The 26,142-nt window shown below is 43.0% G+C and overlaps 1 protein-coding gene across 1 annotated transcript; it reads right to left on the bottom strand.

Moving 5' to 3' along the window:
* Positions 1–1,196: 1,196 nt before the first annotated feature.
* On the bottom strand, positions 1,197–25,811 carry Hacd1 (3-hydroxyacyl-CoA dehydratase 1). Its single transcript, XM_051151299.1, has 7 exons — positions 25,533–25,811; positions 12,677–12,794; positions 12,493–12,511; positions 12,328–12,416; positions 8,297–8,418; positions 3,798–3,976; positions 1,197–1,368 (listed from the first exon to the last, which is right to left on the bottom strand). Exons 1-7 carry the CDS (start codon positions 25,667–25,669, stop codon positions 1,286–1,288), a joined length of 747 nt encoding a protein of 248 aa, XP_051007256.1. The 5' UTR covers positions 25,670–25,811; the 3' UTR covers positions 1,197–1,285.
* Positions 25,812–26,142: the final 331 nt, after the last annotated feature.

Here is a 26,142-nt window from a genome sequence, read left to right as displayed (position 1 = left end):
ACCAGAAAATCAGCATTTTACCATAGGAGGGAAAGCTTTAAAGACCCTGTGTCATTAAAGCATAAGTGAAGAATGCTGGTTCCTCTTTCTACTAAACATGGGGTCAGGGGCTTTATCACAAGACTCTTGCTTCCTAGCATAACTCAGAATAAAATGAACATTTCAAAAGACAGCTAGACTTTAATCCCAGCACTCGGGAGGCAGAAGCAGGAGGATCACTGTGAGTTGGAGGCCAGTCTCGTCTACAAAGTGAGTTCAGGAGAGCCAAGGCTACACAGAGAAACCCTGGCTCGAAAAAACAAAAAACAAAACAAAACAAAAAAACCCCAAAAGACAGCTAGAAACACTTGGGTATAAAATACCACAAAGGACTGACTATCATACCAGGGTTTTATATGCTGATTCTACAGGGTAGAGTAGCTTTCGCAACTAAGTATGTAGCAAAAATATGATCAAATGTTTCTGTTAGTCTGTAGGCAAAATAAGCATTTTGTTTAACCTCTTAAAATCCTTATGCTTAAGAAAGCTGCCCTTGAGTTACTAGTACAAATCAAAGTTAGCTTGCTCAATGAATAATTTCAACACTCTAGAAAGATCTTCAATGGAGGTTTTCCTAGAGCGGAGGATGCCACTTGGTGACAGAATGCTCACCTGGAGTTCACCAGGTCCTTGGCTGTGTCCCAGCAACCCCAACCCTCTCCCAAAGGAGAGTAAATGGTTCCCAACTGTGGCATCTACTTGAATATTTTTATGCTTCTATTTTACATCAAAAGCTTGTCACAGACAATTATGCCCACACTTCCAGATATTGATATTAATCTTAAATGTTGCTCTACTATTTGAAACAATAGATCGTGGGTTCTAATACATTATCAATCAGTTGTTACATCTTTGCATTGGCTTTCAGTTAAAAGATAAAATATAAGTGTCATTGGTAGGTACTATGTTAAAGTAAACCAATTTCTACCTATTGATTTTAAAAGCTTTAAGCATATGTTGTAAAAAAAAAAATTAGTAAACATAAAAACAAATTCCTTTTTTCCTGGGTAATATAGCCAATTGGCTTTGACCCTTACCCCTCACCCACCAGTTTAGAGTATTTGCAGTTGTCAACCAGAGATGCATCACAAATATGAAGAAAACACTAGCAAGCACTATGTTTTTCCTTACATTTCAAGACACAATACAATCCATGGTATTTCGTGAAATTCTTTATTCTTGTTATTAAAACTTGGACTCAAGTAATCCGGTTTTTCTGGAAAAAGCACCTTGTTTGTAGGGATCATTAATCGTCCTTTTCTACAATCCCCTCGCCATGGAGCACCTTTCTTCTTTGACGTAACATATGAAAATAGAGTTGAGGAAACACTTAAATGGAAAAAGGAAACAAAGAAAGATAAGGTATTGCTTTAAACTGTGCTCAAAACCTGTAAAACACCAGAGTTCACAACTTTATACAGGACTGCACACGTGAGCCACCCCAGTACTCAGGGCGCTCCAGCTAAAGGCAAGAAATGGGGGCCACGCGCTTGTAATACGTAGCCCCTGGAGGCTCTCTTCTGTCATATCAAGTTCACACACCTTGAAAAACATATTTCCCATAAGGGATCTAGATGACCATTTTATTGTTGGAAATCAATAACACGGAAATAAGTCAGAACGAAGGACAGCAGGCCTCACACTGTCTGCTTTTATCTGTTCTGTTAACGGCGTCTGACACCATGAGCTCCTACACGCACATGCATGTAAATGTCCCAACTGCACCCAACCTTCATCCACACCCGCTGTGAACGGCTGCCCATGCTTTCAGGACAACACACATTCGTGACATGGTTAACCTTTGGATCAGGAAAGAGACTGGACTTGGGCCATGCTCCCAGATGTGGCGTCCAGGGAAGGGCCAGCACAGGGCTCTGATCCGGACACTCCCACAGCTGGCCTAGGGGTCTCTGTCGTGCGCACACACACAAGCACGTGCACAGGTTACACCAGCTGTGTACATGATTGTCTGTGCAGGAAATTTGGAGAAAACTTTGAACCAATATGAATCAAGACTTTCAATCACAGTGTAAAGGCCAGTGGCTGAACAAATATATGCCAGCTATGAACTCCAAATTAAAAGCATTCCCAGAATAACCAAGCCAAGGAAAGTAATCACAAAAACTTTCAATATCTTCTTCAAGCAACAATATATAGTGTTGTTTTCAAAAAGTGTTTTTAAAACTTTAGGTCAAATACTACAAGAATGTAGAATGGGTTTGTTTTTTATTTATGTACGTCCCATCTTAATAAGTGCAGTCATTTTATATCTAGGGGCCTAAACATTCAGGTCATGTATATTTAAAGCAAACCAAGCAATTATGAGGAGTTATTCTATAAAATCCTGAGTAGCTTAACAGAAGGCACTGCATCCTGGGTACTTTTAGCATTGTTCCCTGAAATTCTCCCATCTGGAAGGTCCTCGTTGGGGAGTGAGAAATACAAGTTCTCTGTACTAAAGTAAGTACTCAAATGTTACTTTTAATTATCAAAGTAAAACCAGTTGATATCTCTAACAATATCAGTAAGGATGTGGAAACACCGGCCTCTGACGGAGTGATCGAGGGCAAGTGGGCACAGGTGCAATGAGCTAGGCTGTTGCTCCTGGCAGAGGTCAGACTTGCATCTCCTAGGACACCTGAAGAGTTCAGAGGTTACAGGTTGGAAGCTACAAGTCATTCTCTTAAAGATCTTGGATTTTATGAAATAATCTCAGAGGTCACAAGAGAAGTGACCATAAGACAGGTCACCTCTGTGACCATAAACAGTCTATGTGAGCTCTGATTCCATTTGCGGCATGCTACCCATACCCAGACTCTTATAAAGCGAGGAGTGTGACAGTGTCGTCCATCTTTCTTAGCTGGCCAGCACTGTCCGGGTGAAACATCAGGCTAATGTGGTAAAAAGACAAGGAGGAAATATCCTACAAACTCTTTATCTATTCTGGTTTTAGAAAATCTCCAAAGTTGGGGCTCTCACGGACTGGACAAATCTGTAAGCACATCTCCACGAAACAAGAGGCCTGACAGCCTGTCCACGTATAAGCTGGACTCAGGGTATTTCTCACTCCGCCTTCTACGTCCCACTGACATCCGTCTCTTTTTTATTGGTAAGATGGATGAATCATGTTTTCCTCTTTTATTTGCTACTAGTGACTAAAAAAAAAAATTAACTTAAAAATATATCACTATTAGTGCCTGAAAGAAGAGAACAAAGTCTCATGAACTCATCGAAACTGCTGAATGACAGCAGAAATTAGTGGGGGGGGGGGGGCTAAATTATTCAAAAAGGTTTAAGAAAAGCAGCTTTGTTCCTGTCAAGTACACAAAACAACAGTAAGACTAAAAAGTCACTTGTAATAAATCTCCAAGTATGCCGATTGGGTAAAAATGATGTCAAGTTTTCTTGATGGAATGCTTGTGACTCACACACAGAAGTGTAGATGCTTGCCAACAGTTCTACAGATACACCTTTTGAAAATGATTTAGGGTTTTTTTTCCCCCTTTTAACTATGCCAAGCATATTTAAATGCTTTTGAGAAAGTGATCACTTGAGTATTAATTTACTTACCTTTTTACATAATCTGTTTAAAATAAAAGCTGCCTCCCTTCCCTTCAGTTATCCTAAAGACAGACGTGTTCACGTACTCGGGAACAATTATTCTCATTTCCCACTGACTTTTTAAATTAGTTTAGCATGGTATTCCAAACACTCGCATGCCCTCCCTTAAATCCAAGTACTAATAAGCCTATACTTACGTGGTATATATGAGGCCATGGTTATGAGAAGAAAATAGTAGTAGTCAAAAGAGACATTGTACTTGTTAGGAAGCCTAACTGAGAACATTCCTGACTTCTTCACGTAAGGCAAGGCCGCGTATATTGTGAGAAGTTCCCCAGCAACTCCAACAGGATACAGGATGATAAAAAAGTTATATCTGGACGTAAAAAAAAAAACCATGATTATTTTCTAGAACAATTACTGTATCTTATAGCACAGCCCTTCCCTTGCTACTGCATTTTAACTTAACAATCTCTGTGAATGCAAGTGGAGTGTATCACACAGGTTGCTAATTTAATCATATGCGTGTTAATTATCATCCTCTTCCTAATAGCAATTCCTATTTTCAATGACAACATGGGACTAAAATAAGAAGTCAGTCTACTCTACAGAGTATTACAGTATTTTGATAATTTACTTAAAGGTTTGTATGCAGGTTGTGTTTGTTTGTTTGGCCACGTGGGACTGCTGTGTTGGCCAGGTTGGTCTTATATTCCTCCTGGTTCCTTGAAATATGTAGTCATAACTGTCCCTTTTCCCCCTAGAGCCAGTCATGAATGTTGTGCCTTTAAAAGGCCAATTAGGACTCTAATTTGATAGCTTAACTTTCAAGTGACTAAAACAGATATTTTTAGGTTATCTGGAAAATTCTGATTACTGATTGGACATACTTACTACTGCAGAAAACTGACAATATGACTTCAATCAGTAGACACTGGTAATTAATGCATGGTGCCCAACCACCTTCGCAGCAAGCAGAACTTTTATGGAAACATCATCTGTGTTTCCTTTAACCCCAAGCATGAGGAAGCATCTATAAAGAAGAGTCATGTAGCTTTGCTGGTGCTGTGCTTGCCAAGTGTGCATGAGGCTCTGACTTTGATCCCCAAACACTTCATAACCCAGGCATGGTAAAGCGCATCTGTAATGCCAGCATTTTGGAGATAGAGACAGGAGGACCAGAAGTTCAAGGTCATCTTCCACTAGATAGAGAGTTCAAGACCAGCCTGGGATGCACAAACACGTGTGTGTGTGTGTGTGTGTGTGTGTGTGTGTGTGTGTGTGTGTCAGAGGGAGGGGACAGAGGGAGAGGAGAGATGGTAGGTAGATGATGAATGGATGATAGACAGTTAGACAGACAGACAGATGATAGACAGACAGACAGGTGATAGATAGGTCGCCTGATTCCCACGTACTACAGACATGAAGAGATAGGGTGGAACTACAGAGAAAGAGGGGTTTAAAAAGCTCTTTGCTATTCCTACCTTTTCTATCCTTGCTTGGTTATGCTCCTGCTCTCTTCACAGTCTATTATTTCATCAACATTTTCCCACGTCACCTCTTTAAATCCTATAACCAAACATTTTATAATCCCCTTTCAAACAAAATACTTGATCTGTTTTCAACCTCGTGAAGCTCTCCAGTGATTTTTTTTTTAATTAGTATTTTCACTCCAGGGCTGGTAAGATGAGGCAGTGGGTACAGGTGCTTGCTGCAAAGCCTGACAACCTGAGCTCCCCCATGACTCAGAGTGAAAGGAGAAAATGAACTCCCTGCAAATGTGTCCTCTGACCTTCACAGGAGCATCTGGGATAGCAAGTACCCAAACCCACCCACCCACCACAACCCAATCAAAAAAAATGTAATTAAATTTTTTGTAAGTTATTAGTTTTTTGGTTTTTTGTTTGGTTGGTTTTTCCTTTGAGGAGACAGGGTTTTTCTGTGTAAAGCTGGCTGTCCCTGAAACTTGATCTGTAGACCAGGCTGTCCTCGAACTCACAGAAATCTGCTTGCCTCTGCCTCCCAAGTGCTAGAATTAAAGGTGTGTGCCACTACCACCTGGCCATCACTCCTAAATTCAATAGAAAACATTTTTTTAAAAGTTGAAGTGCGAGGCCACACAGAGAGAGTTCCAAAACAGCCAGCTCTACACAGAGAGCCCGTCTTGAAACAAAACAAACAAAAAGTTGAAAACATTAAGGTCAATGAAAATTCACAATGAGATAGGAATAAATTGTATAATTTATTTCACCTACTAACACTAACTATGGAAAGCCTGGCTACCTTGGAGATTCCCAATTGTTACCTAAAATATCTTAGAGAAAATGTACTCCTGAAAGTAAAATGGCAATCAGTATAAAAACATAACCCAACATAAAATAATCCAGGAACATCTGTAACTCATAAATAGAACCAAGGTAGTCAGTCATGACAGTAGGTCAAACTATAAATAGGAAGCCATTTCTATGGTGAAGTTTTATTTGTGAATAATATCTTGCTTCCACACTTAAACTTAAGTATGGGTATTATTTTAGGTTGTTAAACAAAGTTGGAAAATACATTTAGATATTTGAAATTTTCAAGTGTTTGGACATGAAACATAATTATTGATGAGGATAGCAGGGCACAGTGGTACACACCTTTAATCCCAGAATTCAGAAGGTAGAGGAAGACAGATATTTGTAATTTCAAGGACAGCCTGGTCTACATAGCAACGTCTAAGCTGGCCAGGGCTATATTATTGATGATTATAATTAAATGATACACACATTAGGACACATATTTCAATGTTGAAGGATTTCATATAAAACCTTTTGTGTAATTGTTAGACATGGTCTCACACAACGCTGGCTTGGCTTTGAACTCCCTATGTAGTAGAGACTGGCCCTGAACTCCTTATCTTCCACCTCCACTTCCCAAGGGCTGGACTATAGGTATGTACCACCATGCCCACACACTAAGCCCTTAACACTAATGAAATGCAAAGGATTTCAACACACGTTGAAGCATGAAACAGTAATTTGCACTTTTCTGGAAATTTATAACATGCACACACACTCCAAAAAGTCAAGACACTCAACGTTAATAGGACTGAGCTAGGCAAACATGCAGCGGACATAGTTACCTCCTTCAAAAAAAAAAAAAAAACCGTGTAAACACAGTTCATGAACAGAGACGATGTTCAGAGTTAGTACACTTGAAAGAACCAGAGGTCCCAAAGGCTACCGTGGAAAATGGAACTGACGTGCAGTTGAAGATTAGGTCCAACTTGCATGCAAAGCTGCAAGCCTCTGCAAATGCCTAATCGTTACATGTGAATACATTTTCACGTAGACTAAGAATAAAATGACCCTAACACATAACAGTGCAACCTTCTTATGACAATGATAAATTGAGATACAATTTTAGAGCACTCTATTGTACGTAAAATCACAAGTCACAAAAGCCTAAAAAGAAAGAATATTTTTAAAAGCCAAGAAACTCAAAATTACAATCAGCAATGACATCCCCGTGTAATGGGATTATGAATAATTTTTAAAGTTTTATTTCCTTCTTATTTATGTATTCATATATTCTAACTTATTATCATTAAACATGTATGATGTATCAGTTTTAAAAAAGAGTAATCATCTAAGAAAACGTCAGGCTTTTAACATATGGAGACCTAGAGCAAGTATGAAACAGCTAGCAATTAACATGCATTAACACGAGTGTCAGAGATTGTTTTATTTTTAAGTCACGTCTTCCCACGTAGTGCTGACAGGCCTGGGGCTCACTTGTTTGGCCAGGATGGCTTTGAACTCAAGGAACCCCTCTGCCTCCACCTTCCAAGTGCTAGGATGAAAGGCACATGTCATCACCTGGGCTTAAATATCAGGTTTGTTTTTTTTTTAAACAGAAATAAGAGAAATGGTATTGTGACAATTGAGATGTAAGATGAGTAAATTAATAAAATATATTTTTTAAAAAAGAGAGAGATGGTACTGTCTCTGACATCTTGTGGTGTTACTTATAGTATCAGAAGGCTAGGAAGGAACACTGGGTGGCAGCACCCAAGAATTAGAGTTGAAGTGCTAGGATGACATACACTTGTGCTGATTGGAAAATGGACAGGAGGGGAGGGTGCTGCCTCCACAGTTAAGAGCGCTTGCTGCTCTTGAGAAGGACCAGAGTTCGGTTCCAAGCACCCACATGAGAAATGAGGGGGGAAGGGCTGCTCACAAGCACCTCTAACTACAGCTCCAGGGGAACTGACGCCTCTGAACACCTGCACTCACACAGAGACACACTTGTATGCACATAATTAAAAACAATATAAATAAGTCTTCACCCAATAATACTTTAGAGCAATCAGCTATATTTTGAGTAAATTTTGTTCAATGTAATTCCCAAAATGTATGTGGTATTTTCCAAAAAGATAAAATAAATGACCAAGGGAGATGACATAAGGATATATGATTCGTTAGGCTACTACTTGAGGATTTGATTTTTATATAAACTATATTTTGGTTTTGCTCTTTGCCTATGACCATTAAAATTCAGCTTTCAGAACACACGTCAGAACACGGCTAGCGACTCAAGCAGCAGCATTCTGGCGTCTCGGAGCTGTGACACGGCTGCAACTCTCCAGGGTTAGCTCGGCACACAGAGTGAGCATGCACAGGGCGGGGAGGGACTAAAGGCAAGACGGTGCCACCTGGCCCATTTAATGAAGTGCGGCAAGTGGTCGAGAAGACTGAATGTGTAGAAGGAATAGCGAGTGATCTCAGTCACTGTCCACGAGACCAGAAAAAGCACCACGCTCTCTTCGTTCTGGATCTGCAGGTTAGAGAAAGCCACAGTGCTGTTCAAACTCCGGAGTTCTGTTTGAAGGGAAAATGGTTTTTCTTTCTCTTTCTTTCTTTCTTTCTTTCTTTCTTTCTTTCTTTCTTTCTTTCTTTCTTTCTTTCTTTCTTATCTGTTGCCTTTTATTATAATGGAAAGCAGAGCACAGTAAAGTCATCATTTTACAATTGGTTATAAATGTGGAGCTTAACTATGTCCTGTAGTTGGGGTGGCTGACTACTTAGTGATATTCCCCACCCCCTCCACCCCCCATTCCTCGGTCCAGCCAGTACTTGTAGTTAATATCCTAGGACAACGTCATTCCCGAAAGTTGAATGGAAATGATCTAGCTGTCCAAGTTCCTGTTAGTCATCAAGTCATCCAGACGCCACTGTGATACTGTGGCAGTTGGAATAAGAATGGCCCCGCAGGCTCTCTCTGTCTCTCCATCTCACCATCTCTCTCTGTCTCCCCTGATCCCCCTCTGCCTGGGAATCAGGACGTAGCTCTTGCCTGCTGCTCCTGCACCATGCCTGTCTGCTTCCTGCCATGATGATAATGGACTAACCCTCTGAAGCTGTGAGCAAGCCTCCAGCTCAATGCTTTCTTTTACAAGAGTTGCCTAGGCCGTGGTGTCTCTTCACAACAACAGAGCTGCGACTAAGGCAGATACCAACTCTAATTTGCCCGTTCCTCTTTGTCTCTAACATTCGTATCTCATTTCAGCGTTATCGTGTCTCAGCTGGACCATTATAAATATTTCCTAGCCGGGCGTGGTGGCACACGCCTTTAATCCCAGTACTCGGGAGGCAGAGGCAGGCGAATCACTGTGAGTTCGAGGCCAGCCTGGTCTACAAAGTGAGTCCAGGGCAGCCAAGGCTACACAGAGAAACCCTGTCTCGAAAAACCAAAAATAAATAAATAAATAAATATTTCCTACGTGGTTTTTTTCCTTTCTTTATTCTCCTCTCACATGAAATTTTTCTTAAAAATAAAACAGAGCTAATAATAGTAGTGAAATCAGATAAGTTGGATGATTTGAAACTTAACATTGATTTCTCATTGCTTAACAGGCTAAAAGGTAAATTCTAACATCTGAGTACAACGTAACAGTCCTTATAACAAGAGCTCAGAAGCCTCCACAACCTCTGTGGTGACTTAGCTCTCCCTGTTTCTCACTGAGGTGATGCTATACTTTGTATTATCTCCAGCCTGCGCTGGGAACTTCAGTGTCTTTGCATGGGCGGATCCCTCTCATGAGAATTCTTGTTTCCAATACAAAACCCTTTCTCATCCCTTCAGATAGCAGTCTTTGCAAATCTTCCTGTTATGTGTTGAACATGAACTGCTCCCCACAGGCTCATGTGCTGAAGAAGCCTGATGGTGGTACCACTCAGGGAAGCAATAGAAACTAGCAGGGGTGTGAGGGAAAGGGTCCTAGCTGGAGAACATAGGGCTGGTGGAGTAGAACCCCTGGTCCCTTACTCTCTCTGCCTCCTGTGTGCTCTGCTATGAGATGAGTAGCTCATACATGCCCTTGCCCTGATCCTGCTGTACGGCCCATCATCAGTGGAGCCAAGGACTATTACACTGGAACATCTAAAACAGTGAACCAAAATCAATCTCTTCCTCACCAAGTTGTTCATGTCAAACCTACTGTCACAGCGATTCAGCCTAACACGCCTCCCACACCCCTCCCGGCCACTCAGCTTCTGCTTGCTTTCCCACCCTGACATTACTTTTGATTTAACACTATGTTGATCTACATTGAAACTTTTCTCATTCTCTGTTTTTTTTCCAAGACACGGAGGGTTACTCTGTGTAGCCATGGCTGTCCTGGAACTCATTCTGTTGACCAGGCTGGCCTTGAACTCAGAGAGCTTCGCCTGCCTCTGCCTTCCGGGGGCTGGGATTAAAGGTGTGTGCTACCACGGCCCAACAACAATTTTCTCACTCTTATACACTGGTCAGTGCTCGGCTCACATGTACCTCACGGACGGAAGCCCTTGGTCACTTCCTAGAAGAGACTAAACGCTAGGCATATGCTGCAAGGCATCCTGGGCTCTTGACTCAACTTGCTTAAACTAAGCGCAAGGAAGCCAGCATTTGCCCAACTGATTGTTTAGCTTTTCTCCATCACAGACTCCAGAGCATAAGAAACATGTTAGCACCATTGACAGCCACATCTTCAGCAGTGTCGGGCACAGACAGGTACCTAGCTGGTACCTCCTACACGACAGTGTGACCCAACATCCAGCAGAGCGACAGCTGTAGCTGCCTTATTCATTTCTGGAAATCCAGAAATTAGCTCTTCCAGATATGTAGTGCTGTTTATTTTTATATAAATTATTATTATTATTATTATTATTATTATTATTATTATTATTATTATTATTATTACTAATCACCCAGTATCTATGTGCAACAAATATTTGTGGAATTAAATAAGGAGTTATTGATAAGTATCGATGGGAAGCTACTGTTAGATTAAAATAAAATACTAAAATGAAGGGATAAAGCCTCTGGAGTTCCCCGTAGGAACTCCCATTCCTAACTTCTCTTTACTAGTTCCCCCTCTATGTGGTGTTAGCTACCCAACTATCTTTCTTCTCCTTCCATCAGGTTGTCTGGCTCTGGCTCAATTATTATATTCCTTCAGTGTCTCAAGTGAGCCTTCTTCTGTTCTGTCAGTGTGGTAGGCCTGCCTTTAAACTAGTAAGCAACTGTAGTGAACCCTCAGGCTGTGCGTGAGGCGTGCGCTCGGCCCCGTCCGGTCAGCAGTCCTGGTTAGGGACAGGTGGTTCCAGTCAGCTGAGAGAAAGATCCCAGTCAAGAAGGCTAAAGTGAGGAGCAGTGAGAGGGCACACGGTCAGCGATCTGTCCCCACGTAGACAGGAGGCCAGGCAGGCTCAAAGGAAATGGGGAGGGAGGTTAGGTGTCAGTCCCAAAGCACGGAGACGACAAGAAAGGAATCTACAGGATGGAAATGGGGCCAGAGATCTGTCCTCAAGTGGACAGGAGACTACAGAGGCTGTCAAGAAGGTCAGAAGGGCTGAGCTGAGAAACGTCTCTGACATGGGTTTAAAAGGCCCAACATCCTCAGAGACACTTGCACAGTGTTTGTTTTGTCTACATGGTTGAAACCACTAATTAGATTTAGTAATTAGGTCTCTCTGCTGTCATGCCTCCATAAATAATGTGTATATTTTCCCTAAGTTCCTCAAACTTTTAACTTTCAAAATTTATTTTAATTGGCAAATTAAAAATGCTCATATTTATGGTGCATAACATGCTGTGCTGAAATATGTAGGCTCTACAGAATGGCTGGATGGAGTTAATTAACTTCCACTTTACCTTGGCATATTTCTCGCTTATTTGGGGTAAACACTTTAAATCTACTGTCAACAATTTTTGAGCAGACATTGTCAACATCCGTAGTCACCACATACAACGGCTCTCTTAGATTTACTCTTCCTGACTAAGATTTTGTACCTTTGGGTTTACAAATAACAACTTGATTGATTCAGGTCTTTTCTGTTTGTTTGAACGTATGGAACTACAGTTGCTACTGCCCATTGCTGTAGTGCCTTGTCCTAAACAAGGACAAGAAAAAGAATCACTTAAAGTGACAACTTCAAAGATTAAGAAGGATAATGACTTAGGTAACAAAGAAACAGACCGGAAAAAGACGCAGTCGGATGGATATGAGTATTCACCCTACATCTAGAAAACGCAGGAGGAGGAGGAGGAGTTACGAACAGAAGATGACACTACTGCTCACTCTACGTCAGTGGGGGGGCCAGAGTCAACGGCCACCTCCTCTTTGCCCAACCATTCTGCTCCCCCAACACTACAGTGTTGCTACTTTAGGTTTCAAGTAGATAACATGTCCGCATCACTTACGGGTTTTATACTGTGAGTGATGAGCCAAACCATGAAGATTCTTGAACTCACTTGGACCCCGGTCACAAGCACAGAAGTGGGGACAATTCCTGGAAGAGAAATCAAGTCAGCGGTTGCCTCCAAGGCAGCTTATAACAATAGTATGAAACTGAAGCAAAGACTCACCAATCAGACAGTGGACTACCTGTAGAGAAAAGGAGAAACCGCAAGTCATTAATATGTACACTAAATACCCACCAGTCAACAGGGGTAGGAAACAAGCCCAGAGGTATAATGCAATTAGCCAATTAGGGTTCACATTGGAAGTATTTCCAAATAAAAACCATAGCAGACATAGTGAAAAACTTACCTCAAGCAAAGCAAATGTTTGGAAAAATTTAAGTGTCTTCTGAATGCTTTTATATAAACCTCTGTGTGTTCCTTTTTCCATATAAAAGCGTACCATAGCAATAGCTAGAACCAACCACCTAGAGAAAATAAAAGTATTTTACAAAGTTCTATCAAAACTAATATTACTGATACGTGCATGCAATTATAGTAGCATTGCTTACTATTAGCAATACCTGAGGGGTAGAAGCAACCAAGGTATCAATCACTGACTGGACAGATCCTTTGTAGGGTCTGCTTACATTTCAAAGTCGCTCTACTGTAGCACGAAGTCAATCTACAATGATACCTAAATTCAATCCCACCTTTTTTCCCATTCATTTTGCTCTCCAAAATATACCAACAGTAATATTTTAGATTCCTATCCACGGGAATCTTTCCTGCAGAGCCAGATTATTATTCTGTCCTTAAAAAGAAAGTACTCCAATGCATGCTATGGCATAGATGGACACTGAAGACATTGTCCCGAGGGAGATAAGCCAGTCCCAAACGGGCCAATGCTGTATCTCATTTCCATGAAGTACCAAGAGTTGCCAGAGGCATATGCATGGCAAGACTGGTGCTTGCAGGAGCTGGAAGAAAGGGCGGATGGCTGTTAGTATTTAATGGGTACAGAGTTCTTTCTTGTGGGATAGTTAGGGACATGAATGGTGATGGCAGCTACATGAACTGTGAATGTACTCAGTGCTGCAGGACTACATATGTTATGAAGTTTATGGTGACACAGCATGCTATGTGTATTTACCCCAATTTTAGAAACTCACTAAACCTGTTGAAAAGAAATGCCCAAAACTGTATAAGCATATTTGTGCTTTATCCTTCCCTTAGCTCATTGTTTAAAAAAAAAAAAAAAAAAAAAGGAGCCCAGAGGGAAAAGGACAACAAATGGCATTCTGTAGGACATACAAGGAGCCAACTACTGACAAAGCAATGGCTAGGATATTTTTGTATTTTAGCAATTAAACTGACAGACTAAAATGGGGTACAGAGCTAAACAGAGAATTCTCAATGAAGACTATCAAATTGGCCGAGAAAGACTTAAAGAAGTGTTCAGTGTCCTTAGTCATCAGAGAAGTGCTAATCAAAATGACTCTGAGATTCCTTCTTACACATATCAGAATGGCTAAGATCAAAAACTCTAAGGATAGCACATGCTGGCGAGGATGTGAAGATAAGGGAACTCTCCTTCATTGCTGGTGGGAGTGCAAACTTGTACAATCACTTTGGAAATCAAATCTGGCACTTTCTCACAAAATTGATAACAGTGCTACCTCAAGACCCAGCTACACCACTCCTGGGCACATACCCAAAAGATGCTCCACCATACAACAAGGATATTTGCTCAACTATGTTCACAGCAGCTTTATTTATAATAGCCAGAATCTGGAGACAACCTGGATGTTCCTCAACTGAAAAATAGATAAAGAAACTGTGGTACATTTACACAATGGAATACTATTCAGCTTTCAAAAACAAGGAAATCTTGACATTTGCAGGCAAATGGATGGAACTAGGAAAAAAAATCATCCTGAGTGAGGTAACTCAGACCCAGAAAAACACGTATGGTATATACTCACTTATAAGTGGATATTAGCCCAACATAGACGCCCTCTGAGAGACTCCATCTATCAGGAGATCTAGACAGATAATGGGACTTGAAGTGAGACTTTGAGCAGAGTGCTGAGAGTTGTAAGGAACAGTGAGGGGATGGAAGGACCCAGAGGGGTCAGGAGTTCCACAGCAAGACCATCAAGGACAACGAATCTGAACACAGGGGAGCCAACACAAACTGATGCACCAACCAAGGACAACACATGCAGGGAACGTAGACCCCCTGCTCGGAGGTAGCCGATGGACAGCTATTGCCACATTGTGTGGGGGGTGGAAGACTGCCACTGAACCTCTGACATGCATTCTGGTGCCCACAGTTTGATCCCTGCCCCCGAGCAGGACGGCCTTGTGAGCACACAGAGGATAAGGGTGCAGGCTATCCTGATGAGACCTGATAGGCTGTGGCCAGACAGTGGGAGAGGAGAGCCCCCTGTCAGAGGTCTAGGGAGGGGAATAGGGCAGAAGATGGAGGGACGGTGGGAATGGGAAGATAAGAGTGAGGGGATAACAACCGGGATGCAATGCGAATAAATTATAATAAATAAAATAGTTTTAAAAACTGACAGACTAACAGAAGTAGTTGTATGTACTAAAAATGAGATTATCAAATCATTTAATAATTATATAATACCATAGTACCAGTTAGTTTATATTTCTGTGATAAACCATTTTGACCAAAACCAACTTGGATGTGCTGGGGGTGGTGGCATACACTTTTAATCTCAGCACTTGGGAAGCAGAGGCAGAGGTAGAGGCAGAGGTAGAGGCAGAGAGGCAGAGGCAGAGAGGCAGAGAGGCAGAGAGGCAGAGAGGCAGAGAGGCAGAGAGGCAGAGGCAGAGGCAGAGGCAGAGAGGCAGAGAGGCAGAGAGGCAGAGAGGCAGAGGCAGAGGCAGAGGCAGAGAGGCAGAGGCAGAGGCAGAGGCAGACAGATCTGAATTTGAGGCCAGCCTGGTCTACAAAGTGAGTTCCAGGACAGCCAGGGCTACACAGAGAAACCCTGTTTTAAAAAAAAATCACACACAGAAAAGTAAAAGAGCAAAAGCAACTTGGAGAGGAAATGGTTTGCTTCAGCTTATACTTCCAGGTCACAGTCCATCATGGAAGGAACTTGGGACAGGACCTGATCCAAAACCCATGGAGGAATGGACTACTGCCTTGCTTCCTTGCTCAGCTAGCTTTGTTGTTTCTGTTGTTGTTAATACAGCTCAGACCCACCTGCCTAGGGATGGCACCACCCACAGTGGGCTGAGCACCCCCCACATCAATCATCAAGCAAGACAAGGCCCTGTGGACATGCCCACAGGCTAATTTGATCTGGGCAGTCCCTCTGAGATTTTCCCTCTGCCCACCTGGCAAGTTGATGATAAGTGACTAACCAGTTCAAGTCTCAAAAAAAAAAAAAAAACCAAAAATCAAAAAAAAAAAAAAAAAAACAAAAAAAAAAAAACGCTGTCAAGAGCCGTATTCATAAGAAAATACAGTATGCAATTTATGAAGACACATAAAAACCTTTAATCATTTATTAATTTTCACTAAACAAAACCAATGGCTGTGATATAGAAGAGGTGCATACAGGTCAGATATGAGTCTGCTTTCAAAGAGTTGTTGTTGTTGGACACAGGGTCTTACTATGTAGGTCTGGCTGGCTTAGAACTCACTGTATTGAGTAGGCTGGCCTCAAACTCAGAGATCTGTCTATCACTGTCTTCTGCATGCTAGAATTAGGATGGATGCCACCACACCCAAACAAAAGTTGGGTTTTTTCATAGAGAGAAGAAAAGAACATGATTGACCCTTGTCAGCTTAAAGATGGATATTGATTGAATATGCACCCTATGCCATGAACTAACACTTAAAAGCTACACTTATGGGGCTGAAGAGATGGTTCAGAGGTTAAAAGCACTGGCTGCTCTTAAACAGAGGTTTAAGTAAAACCTTAAACAGAGGTAAAAACAGAGGTTAAGAGGTCCTGAGTTCAATTCCCAGCAACCACATGGTAGCTCACGACCACCTATAATGAGATCTAGCATCCTCTACTGATCTGCAGGTGTACATGCAGGCAGAGCACAGTATATGTAATAATAAATAAATCAATAAATCTTTTTTTTCTAATGGTTTCTTTTTTTAATTTATTTAAATAATTTATTCAGATTACATTCTGGTTGGTATCCCCTCACTTGTATCTTCCCGTTCCCCCCTCCCTCTCTTTTTCACCCTATTCCCCTTCCCTAGACCTGTGGCAGAACGGGACTCCTCCCCCACCATGTCTTAAAAGCAAAAAGTGGGACTGGAGAGATGGCTCAGGGGTTAAGAGCACTGCTTGCTCTTCTAGGGGTCCTGAGTTCAATTCCCAGCAACCACATGGTGGCTCACAACCATCTATAATGAGATCTGGTACTCTCTCCTAGTGTACATGCAGGCAAAATGTAATAAATAATTTTTTTAAAGCTACACTTGTGGACAGCAGCTTTCTGGTACACACATCTCGCTCTTCCTGTAGTTCCTGGTGAGAGCTAACTTCTTCCTGGTTCCCGCTCCTCTCCTAAAGCATGCTGAAGTTTAAGAAAGATGCCTTATTGGTAGCTTTAGAAGCCTGGAGTTCTCCATCTATAGACATGAGTAGTTACGCTAGGCATAAAGATAGGGAGGTATCAAAGTGTACAGTCAAATGGGTTTCTCAAATATATAATTATTATGGTTTAATTTTTGTTACTAAATAGCTTAAATCAGCGGCTTTCAACCTGTGGATTGTGACCCCTTCAGGGATCAAACAACCTTTTCACAGGGGTCACCTAAAACCAACCGGAAAACACAGATATTCACATTATGTTTCATACCTAGCAAAATTACAGTTATAAAGCAGCAAGCAAATTTTATGGTTAGGGGGGTCACTACAACATGAGGGACTATATTAAAGAGCCGCAGCATTAGGAAGGTTGATAGCCAGCCACTGGCTTAAGTGGATTCCTACAAAGACAGCGGTGACTAGTGCAAGCTTGACCCAACCGAAGGACAGCGTGGCACATGCAGGCTCACTCTCCCCTCCCCCTGCTCAGCATATGGCACACTGGACAAACCGGCAAAGCACCAAGCAGATGTCTAACACTGCCAACCTTCTGAGATGCAGAAATACTAATGACTCTAACAAGGGCAGTAAGCAGACCTTCAGATCTATGTTTCAGACACAGCCACACACTAATGTTCAGTCCTTGCAGTGAGCTTCTGAAGGGTTATTTAACTCTACTGTTGAGAAAGCAGATGTAGAGGGACACACAGCCAAGCCAGCTAAGACGCAGAGTCTCCCACCTAGTTCAGTGTGCTACTGAGCTACTGCACCCTGTCCTAGACTGGCTCCAGCCCCTATGATGGCAGAATATTCCATGTTTACCTTACATTGTAAAGGGAGACACTGTGCTCATATAGTTTGATACTGTGATTTCAAAGAAGTGTGCAGGCCACTCTCCCTGAGTGAAGACGTTAATTCACTCAGCCTACCGCTGAGGGCAGAGCTCAGCGGTAGATTGCCTAGTGTCTAGGAAGCCCTCCACTCCATCACCAGCACTGCAAAAAGAAAAAAGTTACTGAATGCATCTTCCAGTGTGGTGATGGGCATGACTGGAATGGAGCCTTTGAAGTCACCAAACCTCTGTCCTCCCACAATCCTGGCTTTATTTGATTCAGCTCATGGGACCGCCCTCTGGAAGGGTCATTACTGGCATCAGTACTGAGCTAACCCTAAAGCACTGATTTGGCAGTGTACTAAGTACCTTCCTGGCTCAAAACGTAATGACTCTACCAACCTCAGTTCTAAGTCTCTGAGGTTCTAGTAAGAAAACCAAAAGATTAGTGTAGACATACTCATTTGCATTTTCCATATATCCGTCTTTTGGAGGCAGAGACAAGTTTGACAGTTAAAAAAATTTAATTTGAGAAGCAATTACCAAAGTAACCACAACAACAACAACAACAACAAAAAACAAACAAAAGAAAACAAAACAAAAACCATCCAAGTATTAAGTGTCCTTTCATTTAAACAGCATTTATGTGATGTTTCAATTTTGGCATTGTCCCATAGGTGGCAGCATTGTACCAGCTACACACTGCACAGCTCAAAACAAATGCTCGCATAGGAGGTAAAAAGGACCACCAGGGTATTTATTCTGACTCCATCTGTTTTCCAGTAAACAAGGTCAAGACCTTATTATATAAAATAATCAGAGCTCATTTCCGAAGCAATACCTTCACAATGCCTGAAGTTTCTTTAAGGACCCTACATTTACCAAACTTTGGGTATCAGTTTAATAGGGGAAAAAAAATCCATAAGCAACTGGAATTTTTTGTATTAGGAATTAGTTTGAGGGATGTTCTGTTCTGTTTTGCATTTTAAATGTGCCAGGGATACTGATTACATGAACTCAAATAGAATCAATCCGTACCTGACAAACCAGATTCTCAAATCAAGCGCACACCTGCGATGCAAGCACTCCAGAGGCGGAGGGAAGAGGATGGCTTCAAATTCACGGCCAGTTTGGTCTACATAACAAGTTCCAGGCCAACCAGGGCTACACAGTGAGACTTTCTCAAACAAACAAACAAAACCACCAGATTTTCTTTGGTAAAAAACAGTAACTGTTTCAGCCGGGAGTGGTGGCACATGCCTTTAATCCCAGCACTCTGGGGAGACAGAGGTAGTCAGGTTGCTGTGAGTTCGAGGCCAGCCCGGTCTACAAAGCAAGTCCAGGATAGCCAAGTCTACACAGAGAAACCCTGTCTCCAAACAAACAAACAAACAAACAAACAAAAATCAGTAACTGTTTCAAAGAGGTTTTGCTTGCTTGGTTTCACTCATTCATTCACGAATTCATCTTTCAACAAGTATTATTAAGACAGGTAGGTGCTAAGATAAATAGGACATGATTTCCTTTGGTTCGGGCACTCATTTAGCAAGTAAAGATATGACGACAGTGCTGTATCAAGAAACATGGGCCAGAAGCTACAAAATAAAGGGCCCTTTTTATGTCACCCTGGCTGCAAAGTCCACGAAAAGCTTATCTCATTCTTTTAGCTACCGTCTAGGATTTCCTTTCCTTCTAGACTTCTCAGACACAACACCTGTCCTTTGAAACGCTTGGTTATCTACATTCATATCTCCTCTGGAAAACTTCCACTAAGATTTTTACTATAAGGCAGCGTCAAGCGTACATAAAGGTACAGGGAATGATCAAACGATGCCACCATGTGCCTGCCACCCAGCCTACCGCGCACGAACATGCTGTGGCCAGTCTTCTTCCGTCAAATGCTTACACTCCCTTATTCTTCCCTGATTAATTTGAATTAGATCCATGATACTCTCTAATATGGTCCTCGATGTTTTACTGTATGTCTGTAAAATTATTATCTTTATGAGTAAAACTAAAACCTCAGTGTCCTATAAAAAATAAGAGCTTCTGGCTGTCATAAAACATTGGAGAGGCTAGCAAGATGGCTGAATAGGTGTTACCACTGTAACCACATTTAGTTACTTTGTGGGTTCTTCTTTCTTCCACTCTTTCAATCCCCTAACACTAGATAAAAGAGGGGAAAAGGGATAGAGAGGAAAGGAAAGAGATCCCTGAATAAAGTCAGGGGTGGGAAAGGGGGAGACATTATCCTTAGACTACTTCCTGCTCATTAGGGACATTGAGTTCCTTGAGGCTATCAGGATACCTAATTTCTTCTTGTTGTTTCTTCTCTGTGTACAACTACTTAACAAATCACGACCAACAACAAGCAACAATCAACAACCCACCAACAACTAACCATGCCTCTTGGGACCCTAGCATTTATATGCCCTCTGAAAAGTCCCTAGAATTCTAAAAGATGGAAACTATCTGCAGCAGGCAAAACCACGCCTTTGCTAGAGCACTAGGCAAATCATAGTCAGCTGCTGCATATACCTATACCTGGGATTAAAACGAAAATACATTCTCATAATATTTCTGTGTTTTTTAAAGAAACCAAAATTCCAGCATTCTCACTACTAAACTCAATGACCTGAATTTGATGTCTGAAGCTCACATGATGGAAGGAGAAGACTGACTCCTAAACATTGTCCTCAGACCACATGAGCAGCACAGTGTGCTAACACGCCCACATGCACAAGCACAGACACCATTAAATAAATATTATTTTAATTAAAAAGAAAACATTGAGCTAAGGTATAAATTTCCTTTATTGCACTTTTATTTTTTTTTAAATCATACTGAAACATGGTTCATATACTCTAATAATTAGGTGTGTCTCTTGTTACTCTTGAATCTGCAGGTCTCATCCCCCTCCCCTTCCCTTCACCCCTTCCTTGCAAGTCCTCTGTTGAACATTGGGTGGCTGGACCTGCAGTGTCCCACTCTCTAGATCTTGCTGACTGGACACTTTAGGTCATTTACTGTGCTTTGCCTCCTCCATGCCCATAAATTGGCAGCTATTTCTAGGGGCTCCGTAAGACACTGGCAAGGTTATTTAACACGTTGTGTGGTGTATTTCTAAAGGAGCAAACCATTTCTGGCCATTCTTTCTTTGTGATGTTAGTGTCTATCGATGTTCAGTGCCTGGACCCATCATTTCAATCGCTGTTGAAAAATGACATCCTAATTTGAAATTTCTTCTTTGTGTGTCCTTTAACGATTAGGCTTCCAGGGGAGATGACCTCCAGTTCTCGCACAGCTGTGCTTTCATATATGATACATTAACACCTCTTAATTGTATTTCCTAAACTAAATTACTGCTGCCTTCTACAGCCAACAACACATGAGTGCTTTCACTAGCACTGCATAGTGGCACTCATGCCAATAAAGAGTTAAACTGAAAGGTTCAGAGGTCAGATTAGGACCACCTGCTCTTTGACAGCTACAGTTAGGAGATGAAAGACAAGATGCAACCAAGAGAGGACAGTTGCAAATCACAAACCTGGCAAAGGGCTATTTAAAGATTTTTTTAAAGCTAATATTAGGAAGCCAAACAGCTCATCAAAGGAAAATAATTGGCAAAAGATTTGAAGAAACATTAAACCCAAGAAGATATACAAGCTTGCCAGCAAGTAAGCCCATGGAAACATATCCAGTATCATTGGTCATGAATGTGAAAATTAAATTCACAGTGAGAATATACAATATACTTACTGGGTGTGGTGGCTTGTTTTACATGATTTTGACTTGGGCTACAGTCATTTAAGAGATGGGAACCTCAACTGAGAAATTTCTCCCATAATATCAGGCTGTAGGCAAGCCTGTAGGGCATTTTCTTAATTAGTAATTGGTGGGGAAGGGCCCAGCCCATTGTAGGTGGGGCCACCTGGACCGGTGGTCGTGGGTTCTATAAGAAATCAGGCTGAGCAAGCCGTGAGGAGCAAGCTAGTAAGCAGTAGCCCTTCATGGCCTCTACATCAGCTCCTGCCTCCAAGTTCCTGCCCTGTTTTAGTTCCTGTCCTGACTTCTGTCAATGATGAATGGTGATGGTGGAAGTGTAATCCAACTAAACTCTTTCCTCCCAAACCTGCTATGGTCCTGGTGTTTCATCACAGCAACAGTTACTCTCTACCAAGACACTGGGTATCTAGAAGGAAGGTCACTGGTCATACCAATGGCTGGCAATGACGCACAGCAACCGGAAGTCTCGTTTATTGGTAATAGTAAGGGGAAATGGCATAACGCCTTGGAAAAAGACATCAGTGGCTTGAGCCATAAGACGCGACTACTCTATGACAGAGCCACTGCACTTTTAAATATTGTTCCAGGAAAAATGAAAGCATAAATCCACACACACAGACCTGTCCATGGGTGCTCACAGCTTTATATATACTATTTCCAAACTGGAAATTGCCACCATCAGGTAAATGGGTAAACCAATTGTGGTATATCCATTCACTCAATTGACCATCCTTAGCAATCACAGGTTTGTTATCTAAAAGTTATGGCTATTACTTGACATTTTGCGAAATGAAATTTGATTTACTCTTCTACCAAGGCACAGTCAGTGTAACAATGAAAAGAAAAATCTCGAACAGTTTCCCCCTTTTCCAAGAAGTGTAATTTCAAATTAGTTACTAGGGTTAAGAATGAGTGTCTTGAAACAGGCACTGCCCATCAAACACTTCTGCTAAGAACTTCAGGTCTATTACCTCTTTACCCCTTGTAATACCCCATATAATAAAGCAGCTGTATTGTTCCAGGTCTACAGATGGGAAAAACAAAGGGTCAGAGATCAAACAGCTTATCCAACTTTACTCCACTGCAGAACAGTGAGACAGAACCTTCAATCAATAGTTTCGTGGTGTCTACAAAATAAAATCCACGCATCAGTAAGGCACCGGAGGCCTTGAAATGAATGGACCAAGCCACCTGTCTATCTGCACTTCAGGCCCATTGTTGTTGCTTAACTGACGGCTCCCAGCCTCACGTCTCTATACGAACACATGCTGTCTTCTTGTCCATGTCTGGTAAGTCTTACTTACCCTTCAAAGACTCCTTCAAATGCTTTGATCTCCTTCACTCAGGTTTCTCAAGAGTCTCCCCTCCTCTCAGTCCTCTGGCACCTGCTTTGTAGGCACTTATCCTATTGTATTTTTATTGCAATTATTATCTATCTGTCAATGCCCAGGTTGTGCTTCTTCAAGGATGAGCCTTATGTTTCCCAGTTGACCTAAGACAATGCACTAGCATCTATAGGTTCAGAGGTGCTTGTTGAAAAGCAAAGCACAGATGTTCACAATTCTAGCCAAGAACCTGTTATGAGTAAGCCACATATGTACTGTAAAAATCCTTCCATCCTTCAAAGGTGCCCCCCTATCGCCTTCCCCGCTCCGGATTTGCCTAAAGCCACTAATTCCATGAGGTTAGGGTAGGGGGACTTTAAATATCTCTATAGCCTAACTAATCTGTGGTGGCACGTTACTTCTATACAGTCTTATATAACAATAAAAAGCATAATTATGAAAGCTAGAAGGGCTTTATTAATAGTAAGTGAAAGCAGGAGCTTAAACAGTAGATATTCATCACCCATGTTCTACAAGATAGTCATTGATTCATTCAGAGTATTTATTACTTCCAGGAGCTTATAATGAAGAATTAGTAAAATATATGGTATGGTTCGATGACAGTAAGTGGGATGGAGAAAACTCAAGGAGTCAAGTTGTGCTAGTATGTCAGTGAAGATGCCCAGGTAAAGTCTTCCTAAGGATAGAGATTTGGGTATAAACTTGAATGAAATCAGACACTCAAATGATAAGTAAAGAAAAGTAAAAGGTTATCTATAAGAGGCTTATAGAATTACATGGACTTCTCCATCTGGGTGCTCTGTCCGGACAAAAATAACACTGTGACAGTGGGCCCTCTCAGGACAAGCCACAGACACATTAGGATAAGCACTAGTTTGCTGGAAAGGGCAGAACAGAAGTAAAGTGTGAGAACCCAAGGCATTTCAACTTCTGTCCTGTGAGGCTGGGGAACCTAGAAAAAGTTCAATCAAGCTGATTCAGCCCCAAGAACAAGGGTGACGTCATAGAACAAGTGAGCAGCCTACGCAAAGAGGGAGAGAACTGTAAAATGCACAGTGAAAAAATAGTGAGTTGGGGCTTCAAATGCAAGAAAACTGGAAAGGTACATTGGGAAGCGTGTTGAAAGTACTCTTCAGTGGTCCACCGACATCCTTAGGACAGCACAAGGTCACTTAGATCATCTTAAATTTCCATCCAAGATTTTAAAGTTTTCACCTTTGAAACGGTAATGTGCCTTAAAAATGGAACATGGACTGGACAGGAACAGTCAATCAACTAACATAGGGTGGTTACTGCCGAAACATTTACTAACTGATGAGACTATCTCAGAGGCGAGGTGACTCTCTCAGCCCCTGCTGCAGTTTACGGCAACTGGAGGTGCGCGGCTCTGGACTCAGTCTCGGTGGAAATCCTTGCCTGACACATTCTGGTTGTGATCTCCAGCCAATGACTTAAGGTCTCTCCGTGCCTCGCTATAAGATATTGTTCTGTTCCCCTAAAAACAAGATGATAAAGCCAAAAGAATCAGCACAGTCCCTGGCACACAGTAACCCCCAATAAATACGCACTTATACACTGTATTTGCTGCACAGTGCCATGATATATAATAGGTGATCAACAGGAGCATTTGTTAAACAGATCGCATTTTTCTACACTTGATCTTAGCCAACAGGTCAATTCAATCACACCTTTTCTATATACCGCGGGATTGGTTTAAAGCACAAAACGTTTCCTCATATTCATGTAAGGTAAAACTTTCAAGGCTGTTGAGAAAGTTTCTAATGGCAAGATAACAAAGGGCACTTTCAAAATGGTTCTGAATCACTGTAGAAGTTATTTAATAGTTCTTTTAAGACTGATCTTGTATAACCCTAACATCCAAGCCACACTAAGCCCTGAAAGAAAGAAAGAAAGAAATCAAGAAACAAATCAAGAAAAGAAAAGAAAAAAGAAAAGAAAAAAACCATAGATGGGGAATCTGGAAAAGACAAGGCCATAACGATGCTGGACACCTGCCCTATTCCAGGTATTCTAACAAAGTCCCAAATTAGCACTTTTAAGTGCCATGCTTAAAAAGAAACAGTAGGTGAAGACACAGCCCACCGATCTGCTGCACCAGGAACCACACGCCCCGGGGCAAGTGTGCACAGCTAGCAAAGAGCTAGCGGACAGCTCCCGGTTGGTGTGAACGGACCGGGCGTTTCTACAACAGAAGCCTCCCTCCTGACCGCAGTCGCCTCCCCCGTGGGTCGGCCCTGCATTCCTACCCCGTCTATACTTAACCTCCTGCCCGCGCCCCGCGCCGCCGCGCCACGCCGTGCACCGTATTAGGCAATGCCCAGCGAGCTGTGGCCGGCCGCCCCGCCCCGATCCATTCAACCCTGCTGCGCCCATCCCCCATCCCCGCCGCGCGCCCCCGCAGCGCCGGGACCCCCAGCTGCCCAACACGCGCGCTCTCGCTCCATAAGGCAGCCACCCCGCATCGCGCGTCTCCGCCTCGACCCCTGAGTGCACCCCGCGTGCTTCTGTTCCAACCCCCTCCCATGCGCGCGCCCTGGTCAAGGCTCGACCCCCCAGCAGCCCCGCGAGCGCGCGCTCCCCGCGTCCCCGTGCCCTGATCGTGGAGAGATGGCACAACTACGCGCGGAGCGTGGAAGGACCTTCGCGCGCACGTACCCGGCGGTCATGGCGATATTGTAGAAGGTGAGCCAGGCGGTGGCCAGGAAGCTTAGGCGCCTCCGCTTGCCGGTGGCTTCTTTCTCGTCGCCGGCCTCGGAGGCGCCGTTAGTGCCGTCGTCCTCACTGGACGCCATGGTGACCGCGCACGCGAACCTGGAGGAGCAGCACACTGGAGCGGGAGGGGCCGGCTGAGCGAGCCACTGAAGCGCCGCTGCGGGCTGCCGCCGCCTGGGTCCAGCGCTCCATGTGCGACGCGCGGGGGGTCGGCGCCGCCAGCCCCGCCGCCTGCGAGGGGGAGGAGCGCGCCCCCGGCCGCGCGCCCCGCCCTGGCGCCGCCTCTCGGGAGCGCGCGCTCAGGGCCCGAGCCCCGGGGATGGGCCAGCCAGGGTCACGGCTTTGAGGCGGTGTTGCGCCGCGCGCTACCGCCGATGAGCTGTTTGTGCTGGCTGTGACTTCTTCCTAGAGAGACGCCGGCGGCGCGCGTCCTGGCTGTGGGTGCTCGGCTGATGCGCCTTGTCCAGACAGAAAGAGGGCACCTGGGGTGGGGCGGGGGGTTCTGCCCCGCGAGCAGGGTCTCCCCACCAAAGACGCAGGCTTCAGAGCTTCT

The sequence above is a fragment of the Acomys russatus genome, chromosome 9 (assembly GCF_903995435.1).
Source record: "Acomys russatus chromosome 9, mAcoRus1.1, whole genome shotgun sequence".
In the NCBI taxonomy this organism is placed as follows: domain Eukaryota; kingdom Metazoa; phylum Chordata; class Mammalia; order Rodentia; family Muridae; genus Acomys; species Acomys russatus.
This window is presented reverse-complemented; position numbering and strand designations above follow the sequence as displayed.

Excerpts from the sequence above, each read along its gene's own strand:
- Hacd1 (XM_051151299.1), bottom strand. The coding sequence starts at position 25,669 with ATGGCGTCCAGTGAGGACGACGGCACTAACGGCGCCTCCGAGGCCGGC. Across the intron at positions 12,795-25,532 it reads AATATCGCCATGACCGCCGG|GTGGTTGGTTCTAGCTATTG; the intron begins GTACGTGCGCGC and ends TATTTTCTCTAG. Across the intron at positions 8,419-12,327 it reads TCACTCACAGTATAAAACCC|ATCCAGAACGAAGAGAGCGT; the intron begins GTAAGTGATGCG and ends TCTAACCTGCAG.